The sequence below is a fragment of the Lithobates pipiens genome, unplaced genomic scaffold (assembly GCF_037356315.1).
Source record: "Lithobates pipiens isolate NorthernLeopardFrog02 unplaced genomic scaffold, aLitPip1_a1.2 Scaffold_23, whole genome shotgun sequence".
NCBI classification, from domain to species: Eukaryota; Metazoa; Chordata; class Amphibia; order Anura; family Ranidae; genus Lithobates; species Lithobates pipiens.
Genome location: NW_027507785.1, coordinates 74,929,863 through 74,956,778, shown reverse-complemented (window position 1 = coordinate 74,956,778; position 26,916 = coordinate 74,929,863). Strand labels below are relative to the sequence as shown.

At 44.7% G+C, this 26,916-nt stretch overlaps 1 protein-coding gene across 1 annotated transcript in view; it reads left to right on the top strand.

Annotated features, from left to right (window-relative positions):
* The window catches only part of CFAP20DC (CFAP20 domain containing), a 490,970-nt gene that overhangs the window by 201,785 nt on the left and 262,269 nt on the right, over window positions 1-26,916 (top strand). Inside the window, exon 12 of the mRNA XM_077451901.1 lies at window positions 755-868. Coding sequence (XP_077308027.1) covers window positions 755-868 — 114 coding nt within the window. The remainder of the gene's footprint in view (window positions 1-754; window positions 869-26,916) is intronic.

The following is a 26,916-nucleotide window of genomic DNA, read 5'->3' as shown; positions in this document are numbered from 1 at the left end:
ATTTCTGGTTACAGATCTGAACACAGGGCTTGTTTACATACCTGTGTGACTGTCTCCATTGAAAACAATGCAGCTGCATTCAGATCCATAAATAAAGAATGGTTACAACTGCACTTTTTTACAGCCATGCATTCAGATCCATAAATAAAGAATGGTTACAACTGCACTTTTTTACAGCCATGCATTCAGATCCATAAATAAAAGATGGTTACAATTGCATTTTTTTACAGCCATGTGAATGAGGTGTTAATGATGCTTCCTCTGTGGCACTGTTGTTGATACCGTGACATAGATTGACCGCCACTCCTAGAAACTGTGGCATAGATTGACCGTTAAACTGCAAGTGTCATGCAACAACCGTGAGTTCCAATATTAGCAAGGACATTGGCATTCACATGTCATAGTTCCTGGGACTGTATATCACTTGAATGTGTCACTCTAACTGCTGCATTACTCAGAGTATAGATAAAGACCTGGAAATTGCAGAAAAATGAAAATCAAACAGAAAGAAGCCATAAACAAAATAACAAAGCACTTATTTGAGAAATGGAAGCTCAGCTTGGAGACTAAATTGGTCACCTTAGTTATGAAGCATAGGCAGGCATTGCAAGTGAATAAAATGGAAATATCTCCTCTAAGTTATGGCTTATCAGAGGAACAGCAGGGAAAGATCTCAGAACTAATAAAAATCCACTTGCAATTTAAAACATGCAGATAAGAAGAAATGTATTTTATATGATATATTCTCTCTCAGACAGCTCTTCTGTGGGACACAGCGGAAATGAAGATAAGCTCTCTGTTCAGATCCATATGCCTTCCTGCGAGAACAGAGCGCAGACGCTGAGTATCGCCAGAGCCAACATTGCAGGTTAGACCTCGCTTTAATTGCGCTACGTTTGCATTGGCTTGATAAAGTAGTGGCTTCATATTGTGGACCTATTTTTTTGTAGTAGGCATAATGCTATGATGGAAGAAAGCAGGGAGACATTCTTTGGTCCTTCCAATAAAACAGTTCTGTGTTAGGCTCTCCTAGTACAAAAGGTATTATTTTAGGCATAAGATGATTAAAGTCTGCTTGGAGCTTGTATATTACCGTACCTGCTAATTAATTTTAAATATTACTGTAGCTTCATCAAGATGTTAGTTTGTAGATGTGATTAGCACAAATGTAATACTCAGAAGGAGGACTAAGGGTAAGACCACTATCAGAATTAAAACCATTAGTTCTGTGTATTCGATTGTCAGTATTAGGCCCAGTCATCTAGAATTAAATCACTTGTCATACTGGAAAAAAGGATGCTGTAAGCGACTAATCGTCAGAAAAGATGAGTAGGACAGAGCTGCTGTTTTCAGGCATCAGATAGCAGACTGACAATTTAAAAAAAAAAAAGATGTTCTAGCGATTTTTTAACTTAAAGTGGTTGTAGAAGCAGAAGTTTTTTTTTTATCTTAATACATTCTATGTATTAAGATAAAAAACCTTCTGTGTGCAGCAGTCCCCCTCAGCCCCTCTAATACTTTCCTGACCCCCATCTAGATCCAGCGATGTTGCAGGAGTGTCTCGGCTGCCCGGGACTCCCCTCCTCATTGGCTGAGACAGCAGCGCTGAGCCATTGGCTCCCACCGCTGTCAATCAAATTCAGTCAGCCAGTAAGGAGAGAAAGGGGGTGGGGTCAGGCCGCAGCCCTGTGTCTGAATGGACACAGGAAGCTGTGGCTTGGCTCGGGTGCCCCCATAGCAAGCTGCTTGCTGTGGGGGCACTCATCAATAGGGAGGCGCCAGGAGCACCAAAGAGGGACCTGAGAAGACGAGGATCAGGGCTCATCTTTCGATCAAAACCACTGCACAGAGCAGGTAAGCATAACATGTTTGTTATTTTTAACTAAAAAAAATACAATACTTTAGTATCACTTTAAAAAGAAAGTTTAACTTTTCACTGTAAAAAAAAAAATGGTATCTGGAATAACAGGAATTTATATAAAGTAGAGCTAAACATGCATGCAAGGAATCCTTGACAAAGCCCTGAGTACAGCAGGTAATGCGTTGGTTTGGGTTTATCTTGTGGCCTATGCTGATTTGGAATAAAGGAAAGAAGTTTGGATCTTCCTTTTTTCTTTATATGTTTGTAAATACAATTGACTATATTGATGAGGTCCTAGAGCTTGTAATTGTTCAGCTTCTAGATCAGAGGTCTCTAAACTTTCTAAACAAAGAAACAGTTTACTTTCCTTCAGACTTTAGGGGGGCTGGACTGTGACCAGCGGGAGTGGAAATTGTCTTGGTATCAGTGGGAGTAAGCGCATCAGGGAGTAATCACCCCTCACTTCAGGTATAAGCCACCTCTCCTGCTCAGCCGCCTTGCTGGATGCCAATGATAAAAATCACTGTATGCATTTGTCCTTTAGGGAACCTCAAACCCAATCATACATGATTTTAGTAAAAGAGTCTACTTACAGCAAAAATTCGTTAGGTATTTGGAAATAAGCACTTGTCCTACATCTTCCACGGGCACCACAACGTCAATGCTATTCCTTGGCTTGCCTGATGTACGTTTCGTCTAATGAGCTGTCTCACAGAAGACCTCTCATTGGTTTTCTGGGCACTTTCATTTTATAAATTTTTGTGGACTTTATATATTTAACACTTATTTATTGTGAAAGTTAATGCATCACTCATGTGATAGCGCAACATGCTTTTATATATATTTGGCTATATTCTGCACAATATTTTGAGTGCTGCTGTTGATTTAATTTTATCTATATCACTTTATGCACATACAACGCCATTTTCTTTCTATAGATATCAGTGGGAGTAAACATCACCACATTTGGTATTAGGGAGAGGAATAGAGCCCCGTCCTTGGTATTATTGGAAGGAATCGTGCCCCATTGTTGGTGTCAGTGGGAGAAATGTTGCCCCATTGTTGATGATAGTTGGCAGAAGAGTGTCTCGTATCAGTGGGATAATCATGCCCCAAGGGCTAGATAAAAGCAAGTAAAGGGCCACATCCGGCCCCTCGAGCCATAGTTTGGAGACTATTGCTCTAGATAGTAAAAAGCTATATAATGGTATTTGCAATAGTACAACAATGTGTAGCAGTGTGTAAAGGGCCTGAGACACCATGTAGTAAGGTATCCTGTGATTTCTGATGGCAGTCCTACATAAAAGGAAACTTGCAATGGGAATTGTAGTTTTTTTTTTTTTTTTTTTTAATCTTTTCCTTACTGTTAGCCAGAGCATCGTCAACAAACAAACGTCATAGCGTTCATTTCTAATTTACGTTCTTATTGCTACTGATGCAATCTTTAAAGATATGAATTGTGTGCCTTATTTATTTGTATCTTTTAGCATTTTTCAAAATAAAAAAATGGTATGGTTAAAAAAAAAAAAAAGCCAACACACAACATGGCTGGATTTCTATGATGCCCTTATTATTGATGCAGTGTTTAAAGACATGATTCTTATATCTTTTTTCTTTGTATCTTTTATAATTTTTCAAAATAATGTATGGTAAAAAAAAAATTCTAATGTGGAACCATTAAGGCCTACAAACAATGATGACTGAGACCTAAATCCAAATATCCAAAACAACTATAGAAAAAACAAGAAGAATTTCTATCTTTCCTGCTTTCCTCCTTTACAAGGTAGACATATTCATGACTGTTACTCCTGGGCCGTACAACAAAGATAGTATTTGAGATCCAATTTCATTTTAATTTTTTAGTTTTAAAGCTTTCATATGTTCCATGAAAAGAACAGAGTGGGATGAGACTCAGCGGGGGGGATGTTGTGTTCCTATAGAAGAGAAACATAAAACAGAACTTGTGACTTCATTCCTGTTTTTTATTCTGTTTCTCTACTCTGATGTGTAATATGCATAAATATTCACAATGTTATTCACCCATTCAGTACCATAAAAAGACATGCTCAGAGTCATAAATGAATGTTTGTAGAAAAATGAGTTCACACATCTGTTTTCTGGTAGTCTGACCCAAAAGTCTATTGAAAAAGTATTTTTTTTTATAAACTGTACATGCATACTAAGATAACAGGAGACAAAGTTTTAAACCATTAGCCAATGAGGTTTTAGTAACATTCATGAGTTGAGGTTTCGATCACATCGCAAATAGCACCCAATTTTACCAGGGAGTTCAAGTTTTGTCAGGGCCAGGGTGAACAACTTTTTGCTCAATGCACCTCTAACAGAATGCAAAATCAGCTTGAACCAGGTCAGGTAGAGGCAGGGGCGGATCCAGAGTCTAATCTCGGGAGAGGCACTACACTTTGTCGGGGCAATGGCTGGTGTTGGTGCTTCAATCATCACGGCACCATGGTTAATATGGCGTCTGGATGATTGAAGCGCATTCTTTCGATTAATACATTGTAATATAAAATGAAATAGTTCAACTCACCATAATGCAGAATCAGTGGGAGCCCTGAATGTGTCACTTACCACCGTCGCCTGCCACCAGATGGAGATTGTCAATTGCCACAGTTGCCTGTTACCAGATAAAAATTGTCCCTTGCCAGTGGCCGGTGACAGTGTCGCTGTTGTTCCAGAATGAGGGCGGGCGGTGAGAGATGATGTCATCTCTCTGCTGCCTGTGCCTGCACAGTAATGGCAGTCTTCTTTTAGATGCAGAAATGCGGTGATGCAAGGGGGTGGTGAGAGACAGTGGTGTCTCCAGCTTTCATATTTAGGGGGAGCACATGGGGGGACAGGAACAAAAGTAGGGGGCCAACTATAAAATGCAATTATATACACACACAGTGTCTTGAAAAGGTATTGGTTGTTGCAGTCAAGTGGAGGGGAGGACAGGGTGGATGCAGCCAGGTAGTGGGGAGGACAGAGTGGGAGAAGCCAGGTAGCAGGGAGGACAGAGTGGGAGCAGCCAGGTAGTGGGAAGGACAGTGGGAGCAGCCACCTGGAAGGGGGGAGAGTGTGCGAGCAGCCAGGTGGAAGGGAGGAGAGTGTGCGAGCAGCCAGGTGGAAGGGAGGAGAGAGTGGGAGCAGCCAGGTGGAAGGGAGGAGATAGTGAGAGCAGCCAGGTGGAAGGGAGGACAGAGTGCAGAGTGAGAGCAGCCAGGTGGAGGGCAGGACAGGGTGGGAGCAGCCAGGCGAGAGGAGGAGAGGATGGGAGCAGCCAGGTGGAGGGGAGGACAGGGTGGATGCAGCCAGGTGGAGGGGAGGACAGGGTGGGAGCAGCCATGTGGAGGGGAGGACAGAGTGGGAGCAGCCAGGTGGAGGGGAGGACAGAGTGGGAGCAGCTATGTGGAGGGGAGGACAGAGTGGGAGCAGCCAGGTGGAGGGGGGGACAGAGTGGGAGTAACCAGGTGGAAGGGAGCTCAGTGTGGGAGCAGCCAGGTGGAGGGGAGCACAGTGTGGGAGCAGCCAGGTGGAAGGGAGCACAGTGTGGGAGCAGCCAGGTGGAGGGGAGCACAGGTTGGGAGCAGCCAGGTGGAAGGAAGGACAGAGTGGGAGCAGCCAGGTGGAGCGGAGGACAGAGTGGGAGCAGCCAGTGATAAGGTCCTGTACCTCTATGGAAGCCTGCATCAGCGCCCCCCCTCATCCCACCACCTTGAGGTAAGTTCTTACCTTGGGGGATATATAGTAGAATCAGATCATTGGCACTCTCTCTCTGGCACTCTCCACCCAACAGCCTCGTGGTCTCTCTTCACCTCTCATGCTCCTCCTCTACCCTCCTCCTGCTTGGTATGTTGGGGGCTGCAGTGCACTCTCAGGGAATCGTCCTGGAGCCTGCTGGTATCTGGGACTATATGTCCCATAATCCTCTTGGTGTTAGTTTCCCAGCCATTGGTCCTGAATGTAGCCAAAAGGAGCGAGCATTTCCGGGTGGCTGAGAGATGCTCGACTCAAGGAAGAGAAGGAGGGGTGGAAATCCCCACAGCTGCGGCTCTGCCTTTGTCCCTTCACAGAGCCTGTCAGTTTCGGCGCCACTGCCCTGTGTCCTGATGGGGGGTCAGCATCAGCAGAGCCTGCTCACTATTTTCACAGGGGGGGCAATTGACCCGTTGCCCCCCACTGGATCTGCCCCTGGGTAGAGGTTAAATGCAGGTAAAATGTACCTGTCAATGAGTTCTTGCCCATTAGCATGACTATGCACCTCAAATTTGCCGAGGCTTGAGAAACAGACTTCTCTGGGTCACTCAGGATGACAGCATCTGGAACTTCCTCCTCCCAGCCACGTACTACTCCCAAGGGTCCTGGGGTTGGAAAGCCATTGCTTACAGATTGACACATGTCTTCCTCGTCTTCTAAGCCTATGAAAGTGCCAAAAACCTCCTCATCCACCTTCCCTCTCTCCTCCTGTGTGTTCTGTGACATAGGAATGATAGTGTCTGGATAAAGTGGGTCTTCAGAGGAAAGGAAGTTCTCCTCTTCCTCATGCTGCTCTGCCTCCAGTGCCCTGTCCATAATGCTACACAGAGTCTGCTCCAGCAGGAACACAACAGGGATTGTGTCACTGATGCATGCACTGTCACTGCTCACCATCCTTGTGGCATCCTCAAATAGTGATAATGCAGTGTATGCATCCTTAATGATCAGGCATTGGCATGGGGAAAAAAAGCTAAGCAGTCCTGAGCCTGTCATTGTGCTGTACTGGCACAGGTACTCATTGACGGCCCTCTGCTGCATGTATACGGCATGTTGCATGCAGCATGCCCAAAGATGAGTTCCACCAGGCGGTTTATGGGCAGGTGGAATTCCCGCTGAATTTCAGTCAACCGAGCACTGGCTGTGTTTGACCGCCTGAAATGGCTACAGACTCTTCTGGCCTGCTTAGTACATCTTGCAACCCTGGGTACTTAGGAAATGCTGCACCACCAAATTGAGGACATGTGCCAAGCATGGCACATGTGTCAACTTTCCCTGTCTAAGTGCAGACAGAAGGTTTGAGCCATTATCGGACACCACCATTCCTGGCTCCAGCAGATGTGATGTAATTGATTGAATTAACTATGCTAGTTTCCAACAATATTTTTGGTTTAGGGCCCCTGTATAATATTTCACAGCAGGGCCTGTTCCTGCACCCAACAAGAGTAACTGTGAGGGGTTACAGTGTTCTGGTGCCACCAAAAGCCCAATTTTTCTGCCCCTGTTTAACAGGGGCACGTAATTACAATTTTTGATACAATATTTAACAGCAGGGTCTGTTCCTGTGCCCCAACAAGAGTAACTGTGACCACCAACTCCTAAGGCCCAATTTTTCTGCAGAGTATATAGTGCAATCCATATAGTATACTGTATATACTGCTGTTCAGAGGATATAATGCCTGGGGGACCCCCCTGCCATTTAAAAAAAAAAAATGGTGCGGGGTTCCCCTTAATATCCATACCAGACCTGAGGGGCCTGGTATGGATTTTGGGGGGACAACGCTTTTTTTTTGTATTTTTGATGCGAGGTTCTCCTTAATATTCATACCAGACCCAAAGGGCCTGGTAATGGACTGGGGGGGGGGGGGGGGGCACACTGTTTTTTTCAATGATTTGTATTTATATTTCATATATGACAACACATTACAGCCGCAAGCAATTTGAAATGGCATTTTTTTCCTTTAGAAATGTCATTTTGCTGTGGTACTGTTAAAAACATGGGAAAGATGCACTACTTTACAGGCAGACTAAGGAGACGCCCCAGGCATGTTATTTAGAGGAATATTTTATTTTTATTGTTTCAATTTAAGGATTATTAAAATCACTGCTCCTGAAAAAAGTCCATTTTTAAAACTTTTTTTTTTTGCAATGATACATGTGCCCTGGTGCAGGACCTGGGTCCCCAAACACTTTTTATGGCAATAACTTGCATATAAGCCTTTAAAATTAGCACTTTTGATTTTTCACGTTCACGTCCAGTCAGACTTTAATGTTTTTCACGTGTTCGCACAAATTCCTTGCCTGTTCCCATGTTCTGCTGTGAACCGAACCGGGGGGTGTTCGGCTCATCTCTATTCCTGATAAAGCTCCCTGTCTATCCGCTCTGCTTTGCTAGTTTGGATTTCCCTGTGTATGACTATAACTTTGGACCAGATTATTGGATCATTGAATTCAGCCTGCTTTTTACCTGGACTGTCAAAGAACCACGTTATATGTCTGTTAACAGCAAGTATCTATTTGCTTTGCTTAGTTCCCATCTGCCCTTGTGTGGTGGCCAGGCACTATAGCATTGTGTATAAGTCCAGGGGGCAACCGAGTACCGGTAGGCCTGCTTGCCTTATGGGAAAGGGGGCTTCTATAGGTGAACATAGTAGCCACCCGTTGTCCTTCATTTCTCTATGTTTTTACATAGTAAAACCAGCTATAGTGTCTGATCACCTGCGTTGGGGTAGACATGACAGCTCCACATCCTTACCGCTCTGTCAGTAAAGAACCTCTTATGAAGTTTAAGGTTAAACGGCTTGTAGGCAGGTGCAGTTTGCTGTCTCCGCTGCAGGTGGCTCTCAATCAAAGTCGCAATGCAGAGGAAGAGGAGCTCATGGGGAACAGGGTTCTTCTATGGTTTCCTGAGTCACTGGGGCAGAGAACCAATTGGATGCTGGCACTCATGTAACTCCCCTGAGTTTGGTATGCTTTCATGCAAGTGGGCAGTGTAGAGGAAGGTAATCTGTCTGTTTAGGGATTGTACTAGCAATGGGGAAAAGCCCCTGATGAGGAGGGAAAGTTTAGGGTTGCTTCTCTCTGGGTACTTTCCTAATTGGGCACGAGATGTCCAGGCTGTATTCTGTCCCCTCTAAACAGACACTGATGGTTTGATTGGAACATGCTTCACCACAATGCTGCACCCCCCCCCCCCCCATACGGTACTCCTCCTAATTTATTGAGTGACCTGTTAATCAACCTGAGACTGAATAGCTTCTTCCCTATGCTAAAATCACCATTAAGATATTTATATAATTGCTATCATATCCCCCCTGTGTATATCATTATAAACAAGAAATGGACAGTAACAGTGAGGCCGCGTACACACGCGCGGACTGTTCGCCCAACCTTGTTCGGCAAACAGTTTGTCAAACAGTCCGCTCAAAATTTGCATGAGCGGACTTGCCCACACACGAGCGGACTGTTTGACGAACAAGGTTGGGCAAACAGTTCGCTCAACTTTTGAAATGAACGGACTCGCCCACGTAAGGCGGAGGCAAATCCGCCCATTTCGAGCGCGTGTACAGGTAGGCGGGGCCCGCGAAGGAGACGTCGCGGGCTCCGCCGCCTGGAATGGGCTTAAAGGGGAACCCCAACGCCGAAAAAAATCGGCGTGGGGGTTCCCCCCAAGTCCACACCAGACCCTTGTCCGAGCACGCTACCCGGCCGGCCAGGAAAGGGGGGCGAGCGAGCGCGCCCCCCCTCCTGAGCCGTACCAGGCCGCGTGCCCTCAACATGGGGGGTGCCTTGGGGAAGGGGGGGCCGCGCGGCCCCCCCACCCCAAAGCACCTTGTCCCCATGTTGATGAGGACAAGGGCCTCTTCCCGACAACCCTGGCCGTTGGTTGTCGGGGTCTGCGGGCGGGGGGCTTATCGGAATCCGGGAGCCCCCTTTAAGAAGGGGGCCCCCGGATACCGGCCCCCCACCCTATGTGAATGAGTATGGGGTACAATGTACCCCTACCCATTCACCTGTGAACTAAAGTACAATAAAAAACACAACACAGAGAAAAAATATTTTATTGCACAGCTCCGGGGGTCTTCCGTCTTCGGGGGTCTTCTCGCCGGACTCCTCCGCTATGTGTGTGTAGCTCTTTTACTAGCGGAGGAGTCCGGCTTTCTTCCTCCCCGCCGCCGGCCTCTTCTCCCGACTTCGGGGGTCTTGTCCCCCTCTTCGGTTCTTCTGCCGGGCCACCGCGCCTGGTCCGGTGGCCCGGTCTTCTGTCGCCGTCTTCCGTTCTTCTGTCGCCGCCTTCGGTTCTTCTGCCGGGCCACCGCGCCTTCTTGTAGCTCTTTTACAGGCGGTGGCCCGGTTTTCTGTCGCCGCCGCCGCCTTCCGTTCTTGTTCTTCTTCTTGTTCTTCTTCTTCTCCTGGAGATGTTGACTCGACGAGCTCTCCGGCCGGAATGCCAGGGACACGCTCCGCTGCCACTTATATAGTGACAATGGGGCGGTGTCACATGGTATATGTCACATGGGTTGGTCACATGGGTTGATGTCACATGGGGACTATGACATCGTAAGGGGGCGGGGTCACCATGTGACCAACCCATGTGACATATACCATGTGACACCGCCCCATTGTCACTATATAAGTGACCGCACAGCGCGGCTCTGGCATTCCGGCCGGAGAGCTCGTCGAGTCAACATCTCCAGGAGAAGAAGAAGAACAAGAAGAAGAACAAGAACGGAAGGCGGCGGCGGCGACAGAAGACCGGGCCACCGCCTGTAAAAGAGCTACAAGAAGGCGCGGTGGCCCGGCAGAAGAACCGAAGGCGGCGACAGAAGAACGGAAGACGGCGACAGAAGACCGGGCCACCGGACCAGGCGCGGTGGCCCGGCAGAAGAACCGAAGAGGGGGACAAGACCCCCGAAGTCGGGAGAAGAGGCCGGCGGCGGGGAGGAAGAAAGCCGGACTCCTCCGCTAGTAAAAGAGCTACACACACATAGCGGAGGAGTCCGGCGAGAAGACCCCCGAAGACGGAAGACCCCCGGAGCTGTGCAATAAAATATTTTTTCTCTGTGTTGTGTTTTTTATTGTACTTTAGTTCACAGGTGAATGGGTAGGGGTACATTGTACCCCATACTCATTCACATAGGGTGGGGGGCCGGTATCCGGGGGCCCCCTTCTTAAAGGGGGCTCCCGGATTCCGATAAGCCCCCCGCCCGCAGACCCCGACAACCAACGGCCAGGGTTGTCGGGAAGAGGCCCTTGTCCTCATCAACATGGGGACAAGGTGCTTTGGGGTGGGGGGGCCGCGCGGCCCCCCTTCCCCAAGGCACCCCCCATGTTGAGGGCACGCGGCCTGGTACGGCTAAGGAGGGGGGGCGCGCTCGCTCGCCCCCCTTTCCTGGCCGGCCGGGTAGCGTGCTCGGACAAGGGTCTGGTGTGGACTTGGGGGGAACCCCCACGCCGATTTTTTTCGGCGTTGGGGTTCCCCTTTAAGCCCATTCCAGGCGGCGGAGCCCGCGACGTCTCCTTCGCGGGCCCCGCCTACCTGTACACGCGCTCGAAATGGGCGGATTTGCCTCCTCCTTACGTGGGCGAGTCCGTTCATTTCAAAAGTTGAGCGAACTGTTTGCCCAACCTTGTTCGTCAAACAGTCCGCTCGTGTGTGGGCAAGTCCGCTCATGCAAATTTTGAGCGGACTGTTTGATGAAACTGTTTGCCGAACAAGGTTGGGCGAACAGTCCGCCCGTGTGTACGCGGCCTCATCTTCTAGGTTTAGCAACAAGTCTAACAATTTTCACTCTGATTTCGACAAAGAAAATGATTGGACATGGCAGTCCTCTTTGTAGCATATATGATATGATATCAGGCCAGTTATCCAAGATTGATGCATAGATTGCTACACTATCCATACTTGTAACAGCTCAGTGACATCTTAGCTGCCTGGAACCAACATTTAGACAATTCAAACTTAATCAAATTAGTTTCAACAAAATTCTTGCTTTCCATCTTTTGAATTTTAAAACAGCCTAATGAACTGTTTAATCTGTTCATCCACACAAAAACTTGATTATTGATAGGAGCACTTACATGGAAATCCTAGGACTCCTAAAAGAAATAGAACATGACAAAGTCATTTCTCTAAGCTCAATCATTAGTCCTGTACCGCAACACACATTAAGAGGCGTACATTGGAGAGCAGCTGTGCTACACGGATATCAAGCTTTCTTTAAACAAGATAAATGGACATCATCATTTTAATGCAACCGTTTTGGAACGAACTGAAACACATAAATCATTTGAGTTCCTCTTTATGTATTAAAGACTGTTGAAATTTTGCTTTTCTCTCTACGTGGTTACCGTTTAGGCTTTTAGGCTGTCATTCTTATGCTTAAAGTGGGTATAAAAGGATTTTCACATACAGCTCTTTGTCCATGACAGCTAGTGGATGTTATCTAGGCTCGCTACTTTTTTGTCCTAGAAGAGAGTGTCTATTCTATATGAAACTGCAATGGCGATCACATGTACACAATAGCAGAGGATTATGGAAGATACTTGAGAGCCTGAATGTGGTCCAGCATCTTGTTCATTTTAAAAGATATGCTTAAATGTTAATATGGCTATTGCTGAAAAAAAAAAAAAAAGCTCACCACAAAAAAATGTCCTAAACTAAGAATTAAGCAGGAAGCTGCAGCTGTCCTAATGTCCAGGTTTAATAATAATAATAGATACCATAAAGATCATACATATATATAAATATATATATATATATATATATATATATATATATATATATATATATATATATATATATATATATATAGGCCACGCTATAATCCTAATATTATACAAACCTAAGAAATAATATACAATTCATATTATACAAATATTGTACAAATGAAAATAACATATGACACACACAAAACAATTCATCCCAAACATCTGAATATAGAGGGTGCAATGTCAGCAACATTTGTGCAAACCTTTTAAATCATTATAAATTCAAATAGTGATTCAAAGTCCATAAATCATATATAATCAATTATTGTGCAAACATAAGTCTATGTGTTACACAGAAAATGAATAGGGAATCATCCAAACTATGAACAGTGCATGCAATTTCAGAGTATAAATATCCCAATAAAAGTTGAAAGAAAACAGAAAGCATTTCCTAAAATGAACAGGAACACTGTATATATCCACCATGTGTGCAAAATAGAGCTGTAAAGGCAATTACCAAAAGACTATGACCCTCTGGTTAGGAGCAGTCATAATGAGCATGAGACTGATCATAGGACTCCTTTGGGCAGCTGTCAGATTCTCAATGGCACTGACTCCAAATGTGTATCTCTCCTCCTGTAAATCATATCATGTACAAGAAAAAGAACCTGCACATAGTAAAATCTTCACAAACTCTTGATAAAATAAAGTATTGCACTTACATAGATCATCACTTAGAAAGCATGCAATATCAAACATTGGCCGGCATTGGAACAAGGAAAGACAGTTGTGTGTGCTGACTTACTTCAGTAGGCAACGTCCCTACATGTTTCATCAGAAGCTAACATTGTCAGGGTCCCTTGATGACGTAAGCTTCTGATGAAATGTATGGCCGGTGTATTCACTGGCCACAGGCTGTCTTGGGGATAAGTTACTCTTGGGATCCCATTATAGCTCTGTGCTCCAGAGAACAGGTAAAGACGATCCAGTAGAACCAAGCAGTATGGAAGTGATCCTCCTGACCAATCGCTGATGCCATTACTCGATCCATCTGTTTAGTTTCATTATTCTTGGCAAACCAGAGGCTGATTGAGGGGGGCACTGCCTTCTAGCTGCGGTTTTCTGTGTGGCCTTGTGTATGTGGTGTATATTTTAAACATTTGTAATCCCTTATTTACTTGTTTATTTTATATTCAGTAATTGGGCCTGCCACCAATGCAGCGACAATGCACATTTGGGGGCACTGGTTGGCATGGCAAGTGACAATCTGCAAATAGTGGCAGGTGACGTGGCAAGTGAGATGCAACAATCCACATCTGGTGCCAGGCAACATGTGGCAAGTGACAATCCACATCTGGTTTCAGGCGACGGTGGCAAGTGACAGTCCACATCTGGTGGCAGGTGACAGTGGCAAGTGACAATCCACATCTGGTGCCAGGGGTCGGTGGCAAGTGACAATCAACATCTGGTGCCAGGGGACAGTGGCAAGTGACAAGCTGCATCTGGTGGCAGCAGATGTGGCAAGTGACACGCCCAGGGCTCCCACTGGTTCTTCATTATGGTGTGTTGAACCACTTTGTTATATATTACAATGTAACAATAGAAATAATGCGCTTCAATCATCCTGAAACCACAGGGACCGATGTGAATGTGCAATATATATATGTGAAGTGCTGCGTAAATTGAGGGCGCTATAAAAGTACCTGTCATAAATAAAATGCAGCTACATACACTAAGGATAAGGACATTTATATGGTCATCCCAAAACATGTTATACATGAAAGGGAAAGATATAAGGTGCTCCGGTCCTAATAGCAGCAATAGTCAAAACAAACACTAACATGCATTAAAAATAATACACATTTTTGTAGCTGATATGGCCTTGTTCGCATTTCACCTGTGACCCTTGCAGGGTTGTGTTTACCCATATGGGATTGTACAAATGCTCTGCAAAGTCTCATGTGGGCAGTCCCATTCATGTCTATTGCGACACATCTTCTTCATGGAAACTATGGCTGCTCCCAATGTGACATCTGTGTAAATGTGGCTGTGGGTCCCAAAACTCTGCCTGGATGCATTCAGGGCCATGCACCTGCACAGATGTCACATAGGGAGTAGCGACTGTGGCTGTGCTGCGACTTTATCACAATAGAAAGCTATAGGACTGCTGGCACGGGGATGCATGCAATTCCATAGTTGCCAACATTGTAAAAAATGTAGGGACATTTTTTTTCAGTAGGTGGAGTATTATTTTAATTAGGGGCAGGGTGGGGCATTCATTTGTAGGTGTTGTTTAGTAGGAGTGAAAAATGGACTAACTACGTTTGGGGTTTGCAAAACAGGGTGTGGTTAAATAGATCTGAAAAAGGCATGGAGGGAGAGAGATGGAGGGAAGGAAAAAGAAAGTAGGAGGGAGGCAGAGAGAAGGAAAGAAAGAAAGAAAAAGAAAGTGGGATGGAGGGAGGGAGAAGGAAAGAGAAAGAGGGAGGGAGGGAGGGAGAAAAAGAAAGAAAGAGGAAGGGAGGGAGAAGGAAAGAGAGAAATAAAGAGAGAGGGAGGAAGGGAGAAAGGAAGAGAAAGAAAGAGGGATGGAGGGAGGGAGAAGGAAAGAGAGAGAAAGAGAGAGGGATGGAGCGAGGGAGGGAGAGAGAAGGAAAGAGAAAGAAAGAGGGATGGAGGGAGGGAGAAGGAAAGAGAGAGAAAGAAAGAGAGAGGGGTGGAGCGAGGGAAGGAGGGAGAAGGAAAGAGAAAGAAAGAAGGATGGAGGGAGGGAGAAGGAAAGAGAGAGAGAGCGATATGTTCTTGGTCATACTCTTGCAGACAGAAGATTCTAGTACAGTTTAGCCATAATAAACTTTGTTCTTGTGTTCTTGCTCACCTCATTCACTAACCATTAACTCCATGCCCCAACACGGGCAGTAACAGGGCAGTGCACAGCGCACCCATTGGCTGGAATGCAGTGAAGCCCGCCTCCTGCTACCTCTTCAGCCAGTAGCTGGCTGAAGTTTTCGGTGACATCTCTCCCCCCATCACCCAGTCCTGACTACCAGCCCACCCAGCTAACTATGTGGGTGACCGAGGATGACACATTTTCCGACCATGCTCACGTCTCACCAGGTGACGGTGGAACGGTGCAGCTTTTTTATGGGGGGTCAGACCGCCCCGGCCCAGTCTGCCCCTCTGAATTTAATGAATGTCCCAGTCAAATCAGGACAGTTGGCAACTATGCAATACCTGTTCATCCCTGCGGCAGTAAAACACTGCACTGCATGGAGCAATGATCAAGGATCAAGACCTAAAAGGCAAACAGCAGCTAGCAGAAGAAATAATATTATTCTGTACAGGTGAGCTCAGGGCTGCCAAATAATGAGGAGGAGCAGCTTGTTGACTTATTTTGCTTAGAATCTTCTGCTCTTCTTGATCCCCCGCAGTTACATCCTATCCTGCTATTGCTAGTACTAACACATACTTAAAATTTTCTTTCCCTCCGTGGTATTCCTTTAAATTTTCCCTTGGCTGCCAGCTAGTTAACCTGCCTAAGTATGCACCAGTTGGAGATTTTAGGGTACTTTCTACGTCAAGCACATTAGGTTAAAACATGGTCAGAAAGACTCTATGAAATACTTATCTTCATGCATTTTTTATTTGTGTATCGTTCTTCACGAGGGCCTGAAATTTGAAATTCAAATTAAAACTGAAGCTAATGGGCCTCTTGGGATTCTCTTTTTAAAAAGTTCCTGAAGTTTTCAGTGGAATCTGGAATCACACAGGCCCATCACACAAGCCTCCGGTTCATTTACATTCCTCAGTCACCGTCAGTGAAAAGTATCGCTGAACGATTACAATAAATGAAGCATGTTCAACTTGAATTACATCAAAGGAGGAAAAGCCTTAAAGGACTGACTGCAAGGCAGGTGTTAATTATAATTTCAGACTTGTGAATTTCTCACACATTATTATAACCCAAACTGACAATGAAATGCAAATGAATTGCCCATAGCTATGACCACTATTTTCCATCAATTATTAAGAAAATTGCAAGTTTGTGTAAAAATCTTAACTGGACAATATTTCATTTCCTCTTCGAGTTTCCAAATCATTTAAAAATTGAAGAAATATAAAAAGCAATGTAATTCTGATGATTTTTTTATGACACCACTATTAAACTCTGAAAAAGGTATAATTAAATAGTCCAATTGTGATTTTTTTTATTATTACCCAAAAACAACGCTTTATTTTTGTCATTGTATATTTTATTCTGAAAGCTTGTAATTAATAGAATTGTATATATTTCTATAATAATAACAAAACATGTATTGATATGTATATAACAAACATCTCTTATCTACAACAAGGGGTTAGGCCAAAAATGAATAACTCTTTCCCATAAAAGGAAATTCTGCCTTGTTCATATTGTAAACCCAACTAGTTTCTATTAATAACTCCCTAATTGGCTGGTAAATATAATAGTGCAAAAATATAAATATAATAGTGCAAAGATTTTTTTAGTGCTGTTAGTAAAGTTATAATAAATATCTGTTGTTCGTGCCAGTTTCTGCTTCTTCTGTGGGCTTCCTGTGATAGGGTGACTCCTAATGCTGTACGGTTTTCACCCTCCCTTGCTAGCATTGGCAATATGGAATGCCGTGCCGTTGCACAGTGTGCCTGCAGATTCCCCTTGTAAACCACTGATATCACAGGCAACAAAGTCTTTTGATATGTTCTTTTAATGCTTGAGTAACAGCAGTACTGTAGGGAAACACTCATCATCCCGCCAAGACACAAGGTGTGAGGTCTTGAAGCCAGCAATGCATAAAATAGTCCAGCACTACCCAAAATGTATCATATCCAATGTAACACATGTAATTAAATACAGTATGCATAATAAAAAGTGCATCAATTAATATAGACCCCTACAGATTATAGGGGAAGCCCTTTTACACACGGTTGAAGATTCCTGCGGAATGTTTCCGATCGGAGCGTTTTGTCGGATATTGTGTGTGGTCTACATCGGACTGTTTCCGTCGGAATATCCGTCGGACCAACTTTTCCAACTTGTCGGAAATATTTTCCGACAAAATGCTCCGATCGGACATACTCCGATCATGTGTAACCTACTCCGACGGACAAAGTGCCACACATGCTCAGATCAAATTCCTAGACCAAAGCTATTGGCTACTAGCCTGAACGTAGTCCTGTCGTAACGAAATAACGTCATCACGTTATGTTCAATCGGATTTTCCGACAACTTAGTCCAACCCTGTGTATGCAACATCACTTCCGGACCTCTTCCAGAATTAATCCGTCGGAATTACTCCGACGGATTTGGTAGTCGGAATCTCCAACCGTGTGTACAAGGGCAAAGTGTTACTAAACCCACAACAATAAAATCAGTCTGTATATGCAGTTTGTTATACTCACTGTGGAACCTAAGGGGTTAATCCTCTGCATTGAGTAAAAAGGCTGTTTGATCTTGTCTTCTCTGATCATCCCCTTTTTCCACTGTCTCCTAACCATCTTCTGATAGAACAGAGCCTTTGGAGTCACTCTGCACATGCTCAGTTTGGTGTGTATTGCTAGAGGGTTTTGTTTTTGTTTTTTTCTTGGGAGGGTGCATGTGATTGGCACAGGACCATTCAGCACTGTCCAGATAGAGGGACAGGTTGTCCTGCAGCCTCATAGGACAGTCATAGGAGAATTAAAACTCCTCCTACAAGCTTTAACCAGACACTGATAGAAGTCATAAGACTACTATAGATTGCTGAAGGGAAAAGGTATTTAGCGGTTTATATTTACTAAAACTATTGCATTTCCGTGTTCTGTGTACTGTGGGAGACTAGACATAGTGAATGCAGGGTCCTGGGTTTAGTAACACTTGTGTTACTAAACCCAGGACCCTGCATTCACTATATCTGGTCTCCCACAATACACAGAACACGGAAATGCAATAGTTTTAGTAAATATAAACGGCTAGATAATTTTTTTTAGGGTTGTCCCGATACCACTTTTTTAAGACCGAGTACAAGTACTGATACTTTTTTCAAGTACTCGCCGATACCGATACTTTTTTTTGGCAGTAGCTTTCCATTTTTATTGTTCTCCCTTTTTTTTTTTTTTTACAATGCTTTCTTTTATTTCGGTGGGGGGGGGGGGGGGGGGGCACAATCAGTGTCAGTATTATTTTTACAGTTTTACATTAGAATATTTATATAGAACAATGTTTCTTTCTTTCCTTCTTTTTTTGTTTTGTTCGGGGGGGCTTTGGTCAGATATCAGGGGTCTGAACAGACCGCTGACATCTCCCCTTTGAGACATGGAAAGGGACTGAGGATACAGATTCCCCAGTCCCTTTCTCGGCAGGTTTTGCTGCACTGGAGATGAATGGAAAGGACACAGAGGCTCAGTTATTATAATTGGAAAGTAATCACTGACTCTGTGCATTCAGAAAAGGAAGAAGCTGGTAAATTTTCTCTGCTCTCCATCCTGAAAGATCTGATGGGGGATGGGGGGGGGGTTTTGGACCGGAGGAGAACACAGAGGAGGAGGAGCGCATGGAGGGGGAGAGCATGAGGACGGGGGACCAGAGATGAACACGGAGGAGCACACCAAGGGGGAGTGGAGGAGGGCGGGGGGCCAGAGAGATGAACTAGGAGGAGCGCGCAGAGGAGGATTGGGGGGGGACTGGAGATGAACACGGAGGAGCACACCAAGGGGGAGAGAAGGAGGATGGGGGGACCGGAGAAGAACACAGAGGAGCGCATAGAAGGCGAGAAGAGGAGAACGTAGGGGTACCGGAGGAGTCCACTAAGGAACACAGAGGAGGACTCAGGGGAGCTGGAGGAGGATACAGGGGACACTCAGGAACAATCGGTGCGGCGGCAGGGAAGTTATAATCGCCGATCTCCCTATGTGCTTCTCCTCCTCTCCCCTGTGTAGCTTTACTGAAAGTCACACAGGGAGATCGGTGATTATTTTTATTTTTTTTACCATGTCAGTGAATTCCATTTGAACCACAGGACTCAAATCAGCTTACCGCTCAGAATCCCTTTCATCCTTTTTCACATCATTGTGGCAAGTTTTATATCCCTCCCCTTTTTTTTTTTTTTTTTTTTAATAACTACTTAAAGCGGGAGTCCGCTGGGACTCCGCGTTTTTTTTTTTTTTTTTTTAAAGCCAGCAGCTACAAATACTGCAGCTGCTGACTTTTAAAATAGTGACACTTACCTGTCCAGCGCGCCCGCGATGTCGGCACCCGAAGCCGATCTCTAGATCGTCTCTCGGGTCCTGCCGCCGCCATCTTGGGTATGGGAATCAGGAAATGGAGCCTTTCGGCTTCATTTCCCGGTTCCCTACTGCGCATGCACGAGTCGCTCTGCGCAATAAGAACGGTCCCCGCTGCCTCTGGGATCTGTGTGTTTCCCAGCAGGCAGCGGGGCACTTGCGGAAAGGGGAAGGCACTTGCGGTAAGGGGCGTAATCTACGCCCCTTTCCGCAGAGAGCTATCCCGGAAGTGGGTGCAGATACCTGTACTGTACAGGTATCTGCACCCCCTCCCCCCTGAAAGGTGCCAATTGTGGCGCCGGAGGGGGGGAGGGTTCCGATGAGCGGAAGGTCTACTTTAGGGTGGACCTCCGCTTTAATAGGTACAAATTTCCTTACAAATAATCCCCCTTTTGCATGCTATGTTTTCGTAGTTATATCACTTTTTAACTGTTTCAATAAATTGTTACTATCATTTCTTCTTACGCTACTGAAACTATCCCCCCCCCCCTCTACTACACACCCTCCTCCCACTGGCCCCGAAGAACACCCCTGCCATAAAGAAAGACAAATAAATTTTTACTCCACAACACTATCTTACTCAGTGTGGGGATTATGACCTTAGCCTTTCCGAAATATACCATTTTGTTTTAAATTCTTGCCAACTTTTCCATTTCTGGGTAATAAATTTATTACTCTTCTCTTTCAAATTATTACCTAGGTACTCCATCCTATGCATGTCCTCGACAGCATTCATCCATTCCCACATTGCGGGTGCTTCTTTCTCTTGCCAGTTTTTAGAAAAAAATTTTTTCCCAGCATTTAATAAATGCGGAACTAACGTCGCCTTATACCGCTTCACCGAGCCCTGTATACCATGAAATAATACCACCCACGGATCTGCGGCTACCTCGATTTTGGTTATATCTTTGATATAGGATAGAATAATATTCCAATACTTTTTAATCTTAGGACATCCCCACCATATGTGGGCCATAGTGCCCACTTCTTTGCACCCTCGCCAACACTCCCCTACTCGGTCTGGATGGAATTTACGCATACGATCAGGGGTATAATACCACCTAGCCAAACATTTATAACACATCTCAGCCATCTTAGAATCTACAGCCGACCCATGGACCAATTTAAATATTTTTCCTACAGTTAAATTATCTTTGTGTGTGCCCAGCTCCCTTTCCCATCTTTTGACAAATGGCGGGACTCCCGATCCCCCCTCCGCAAGCAATAACTTGTACCATTTTGAGACAATTCCCTTCGGATTCTTCGTTATGAGATCGGTGATTATAACTTCCCCGCCGCCGCACCGATTGTTCCTGAGTGTCCGGGTATCGGGTGAAGCATCGGGAGCATTGGTATCGGGACAACCCTGATTTTTTCATCAGCAGTTAGATCAGTCTTGTGACTTCTAGCAGTGTCTGATTAAAGCTTGTTGTCATGGTTATGCAATAGAGTTTGTCTGTTTACCTGTCTCCATGTGTTCATCTCTAGAGACCAGCCGACCCTCACCTGACTGCTTTTTGTAATCCATCCTCTGGCATGGCTCCACCCTAGCTCCTATCTGAGAACTCTATATTAACCTGTGCACTGCAGGCCAACCCTGCTGATCAACCTTTGTGTGTTAGCTTCCTGTTACCTGCCGTGTGCTCTTCTGTTGTTCCGTTACTGACTTTGGCGTGTCCTTGATTATCCCTGTTTGCCTGTGATCCTGACCTTTTGGCGTGTCCCTGACTATTCCTGTCTGCTTGTGGCCCCGACCTTGGCTTTGTCCCTCACTATTCCTATTCTCCTGCTGCCTAGTGTGGGTGCGAGCTGGGGGACCCTGGGGGTCGCGACCTGGAGCCAGTTGCAGCCAAGTCCATCCTCACCACTAGAGGCTCTGGTGAACACCTGCTGGCTCTTAGACTCCGTGCCCCAGGGAATCTTACACTCTAACCTCGGTGGGATCCGTCTTGGTGTTCTGGCGGCCCTGCCTTTCTTATCACCTTGACCCCCGTCCGCAGCCATAGGGTCCGCATTGCGGTGCACTCCTGATCCCTACGGTGTGCATCTGTCACCTGGCCTCAAGGTGACCTGACACTTGTAGGAAGAGTTTCCATTCTGCTCTGACTGTCCTATGAGGCTGCAGGACCCCTGACCCTCTGTCTGGACAGTGCTGATTGGCCCTGTGTTGATCACATGCACTCTCCCAAGAAAAAGAAAACTCTCCAGCAATACACACCAAACTGAGCATGTGCAGCTTGTCCCATACCCTCTGTGCTATCAGCAGATAGATTGGGGACTGTGGAAGAAGGGGATGAGAAAGAATAAAGGATCAAGCAGCCTTTTTACACAATGCAGAGGATTAACACCTTCAGTTCCACAATGAGTATAACAAGCATGCTTTACTGCATATAGAGACTGATTTTAATGTTGTTGGTTTAGTAACACTTTAAGTGTCCTCTTACACCATGCAATAATCAAAAGTGAATGATAAAGAAGTCCAAAAACAAAAATCTTCTGTAGTGCCATGTGGCAGAATCTTCTGTGATAATATAGATGATAACCCTCCCCTGTAGATAATAACATACATTTTAGTGTTGGGTTCACTCACCTCTGTATTGGACCTCAAAGCTTTATAAGAGATCAAAATAACTCTCAATCACCCAGGGAATTAAATTCAAAATACTAACCACAACATACAAAGCCATTCATAACTCTGCCCCGAGCTACATCACCAATCTTGTCTCCAAATATCGCCCAAATCGTCCCCTCCGTTCTTCTCAAGACCTCCTACTCTCAAGCTCTCTTGTTTCCTCCTCCCACACTCGTCTCCAGGATTTCTCCAGAGCCTCTCCAATCCTCTGAAACTCGCTACCTCCACTCGTCCGGCTATCCCCTACTCTTGCTACCATCAGGCGATCCCTGAAAACTCATCTATTCAGGGAAGCCTATCACGTCTCAAACGAATCTCCTACCACTTCCATCAGCTCATTCCCGACAGTTATAACCTTTTGTACCACCTTCCCCACCCTATTAGATTGTAAGCTCTTCTGAGCAGGGCCCTCTTAATCCTCTTGTATTTTATTGTATTGTAACTGTATTGTCTCCTTTTATATTGTAAAGCGCTGCGTAAATTGCTGGCGCTATATAAATCCTGAATAATAATAATAAAATAGCTTAATCCATATATAGACACACATATTGTATATTATACTCCTCTATAAGAAATCTTACACAACTCACAATCATAGAAATTTCATAAAAGAAAGACTAATAGTGCCCTCAGTATACAATTAATTTCAATAAAAAGGGGTTAAAAACTAAAAAAATCACCAAAAAGATGCATAAAAACCGCATACTGATCAAAGATGCTCCAGCTCACTGCCAGTTCCAAGATATACAAAGTGATGGCAGCATCGGCAGGTTCCACTCCTATACGCGTTACACCCCAACAGGACTTCCTCAGAAGGCAACCACAGCAGCTAAGTTTCTGTGGCTTCGCCTTGCACATATCCTTGCCCAGATAGCAAGAAATTGAGCTGCAAGTTTGAAAATGACTTGTTAAGCTATTGCTAGACTTGCCAGACTTCACAAGTTTGTTGCACAATTGTATCAATCTGCATTTCAGGACTCCAGATCAACTTTCTTTACAAACATTCTACAAGTCTGCTGCAAGTTCTGGTTCAGTTATGTTGTGCAATAGTCATCCCACTAGAGGAGTCACTGTGGCAGAATTTTCATGCTAATGTTATAACACCAGCACAATGTTAATTAGCAACAAGCTCAGGGTAGCAGCACTCTATTGATGCAGACGCATTGATTTGTAAGAGACAAATTATATAAAGTAAATCTACATGTGCTCGATACATCCAAAAACAAAAGAGCCTAAATAAGTAATGAAGGTATAAAATAAATAAAATGTATGATACAAATAAAATGTGTCAAAAAGTGGCAGTGCCTAAATTAAGGTGTAATCCGTGACTCCATGAAGAAAATATTCATTAAAGATTCAAACAGGAAGAGTCCGTTCACACAGGGGCAACTCCTGATCCGACTTCAGGTCGCCCCTAGTCGCCTCAGGTCGCCTCAGGTCGGACAACATTTAAAAAGCAATGTAAGTGAATGAGAGCCGTCTTAATGAACACTACTGAAGTCGCTCCGACTTCAGAAAAGGTTCCTGTACTACTTCTATACAATGTACCCCCTACCCATTCACCTGTGAAATAAAGTACAAAAAAAAACACAACACAGGGAAAAAATATTTTATTGCACAGCTCCGGGGGTCTTCCGTCTTCGGGGGTCTTCTCGCCGGACTCCTCCGCTATCTTCTTGTAGCTCTTTTGCTAGCGGAGGAGTCCGACTTTCTTCCTCGCCGCCGGCCTCTTCTTCCGACTTCGGGGGTCGATGCCAGTGCTCCTAAAGTGACAGCGTAGTGCTATTCCCCTTCAATTCACTCCATGTGCACTGTGTCCCAAACCCAATGGGTCCAGACTAACCAAATGTAGTTGACCTCTTATGGCTTATGCTAAAAAGGATCAAAAGAAAGCTTTCCACAGCTCCACTGTGCCTGACTAGGTGTTCTTAACGCTGTTTCTTTTTACACAGACCAGTTGGAGCTCAACATGTGCATAAAGCAGAGAGAGATATCATAAAGCAAAAACATCTTTAATAAAACACATCAACGCATAGTAAACAAGCTACTCACATTGATTAGTGCCTCCCCGGCACCCAGAGATCATCTGACTGTAATTAATATAACTGCCGCTGGCCGCCACTGTGAAGGCAAAGGCCGATGCTACCTGTATATAGACCCAGGGAGCCAAGAGAACCACTTGCCCAAGTCCATACACGGATAGTATCGGCCTTCGCCTTCAAAGTGGCGGCAGTTATACTAGTTACAGGCAGATGATCCCTGGGTGCTGGAGAGGCACTAAACTTTGTGAGTAGCTTTTTTATTAAAGTGGATGTAAACCCCCAAAGCATTTTTTAATTAAGACTTGCACCTTGTACAGTATAGGATTTCATGTCATCTGTGCCCAGATGACATGAAAGATTTAATCCAGCTCTGATCTTTTTTTCAGTGAGATAAAAACGGTCAGACAGAGAAATAGGAGTCCGTTTCTCCCGCTTGCTGTGAGTGAAAGGTAATTTACATATCTCATGCATGAGTGTGAGAGAGGCATTCTGTGTACTTCAGATCCCCTCCTCCTTTCTTCTCCCGCTCTCCCGGGATTGGCTGCTCCACACCTCAGCATGATTGGGCATGCGGAAGTCATGTGGTGACTTTTATGGGTTTTGACTGGATGTTCGTGATCATGGGGCATAATCCACAAGACCAGCAGAAGTTCAATGTAAGAAATATCAAGGCCTGGCCAAGGTGAGTGTAGAGGTGGGCGGGGAGTCTACTGACATCACGACTCCACCCACCGAACTCCAGACAACAGACCCACCCACAGAATCTGCAGTTTTTCAGGTCTCATAAGACAGAGGGGAGACATTTAACAGGTAAGATACATGCAGCAGGCATGTATATCCTTATAGATAACCCCTATGGCATTAGTTTAGAATGAGAGTGGGTTTACATCCACTTTAAGTGTTGATGTGTTTTAATAAAGATGTTTTTGCGCAATGATATCCCTCTAGAAATAGCGCCTGCAACCCCCCCTTAAACTGCTGTTCCGTTGTCTCCAGTGTGATAGCCGAGGACTTTCACACTGGATCGGTGCGCTGGCAGGACGTCAGGAAAAGTCCTGCCAGCAGCTTCTTTGGAGCGGTAAAGGAGCGGTGTGTTTACCGCTGCTCCCCATTGAAATCAATGGGGCAGCGCTGCAATACCGCCGGCAAAACGCCACTATTGCGGTTTTAACCCTTTCTCGGCCGCTAGCTGGGATAAAAGCGCCTCGCTAGCGGCCGAAATGCACTGCAAACCCAACGGTAAAACAGCGCTAAAAATATCAGCGTTTTACCACCGACGCTATGGGCGGCGCAGTGTGAAAGCCGTCTAAAGGCTAACTTTTGCACATAAATATTAACATATCTTTACACATTTCACATTGAAAAAGTGCAAAATTAAAAACAAAAATCAATTTATTTCATTTGTAAATAACTTTTTAATGCTTTGTACCATTGCTGACAGCTGAAGTGAAAACAAAAACAGTTGTGGTAGGTATTGGTAATTGGGATTGGCGAGTACTAAAAAAAGTATCCGTAATCGTACTCGTTGTAAAAAAAAAATGTTATCAGTGCATCCCTAGTTTAGACAAAAGCATTTACTGACCATTAGTTTGAATATTTACCATAGGATCTTCTATCAGCCTCTGCCAGCGAGATCCTGTGTAGATATCAGTAAATTAATTATGGCCATGTGCATGAGCCCTACATTGATTTTTCAATTTTGGTTGGCTGCTGGTGGGTGGGATCACCCACTGGTTTCTAATACGTTTCAAAGACCTCAGGGATAAGATCTCCACACTAGAATTTCTGAATTTGTACCTCATTTCAAAGATTCCCAGGGCTTCTGGTGCAAAGGAAAGGGTTTTGCTTTTTATATTGAACACAGCATGATGTGTAATAACAGAAAAATCCAAAAGGTAGCAAAACAATCCCCTTGTAATAGCCTTTATAGGTGAGTGGAATTTGGAACACAGACTTAGTTAAAGTGTACCTCAACACAACTTTTTACCATTTTGGATGGAGTGTGGGAGGGTTACAGTTTTCAGATTTTTTTTGTTTGCTGCCTCTATCCCCACTGAGGGGATTCAGCCTCTTTATTTGTCTGGGTGACCACTGTTACAAATTATAGAAAATGTAGAGAGCGCATATTAACCGCTTCAGACCTGGAAGATTTTACCCTCTTCCTGACCAGAGCACTTTTTTGCGATACGGCACTGCGTCGCTTTAACTGAAAATTGCGCGGTTGTGCGACATAGCACCCAAACAAAATTGACGTCCTTTTTTTCCGCACAAATAGAGCTTTCTTTTGGTGTTATTTTATCACCTCCTGCGGTTTTTACTTTTTGCACTATAAACAAAAAAAAGAACGACAATTTAAAAAAAAAAAACGCAATAGTTTGTACTTTTTGCTATAATAAATATCCCCGTTTTGAAAAAAAAAGGCAAAATTTTTTCTCAGTTTAGGCCGATATGTATTCTTCTACATATGTTTGCTAAGAAAAAAATTGCAATACGTGTATATTGATTGGTTTGCGCAAAAGTTATAGCGCCTACAAAATAGGGAATAGATTTATAGCATTTTTATAAAGACAATTTTGACAGATTTTTGGGACCATTGGCATTTATAAATGAATGCAATAAAAATGCATCGATTA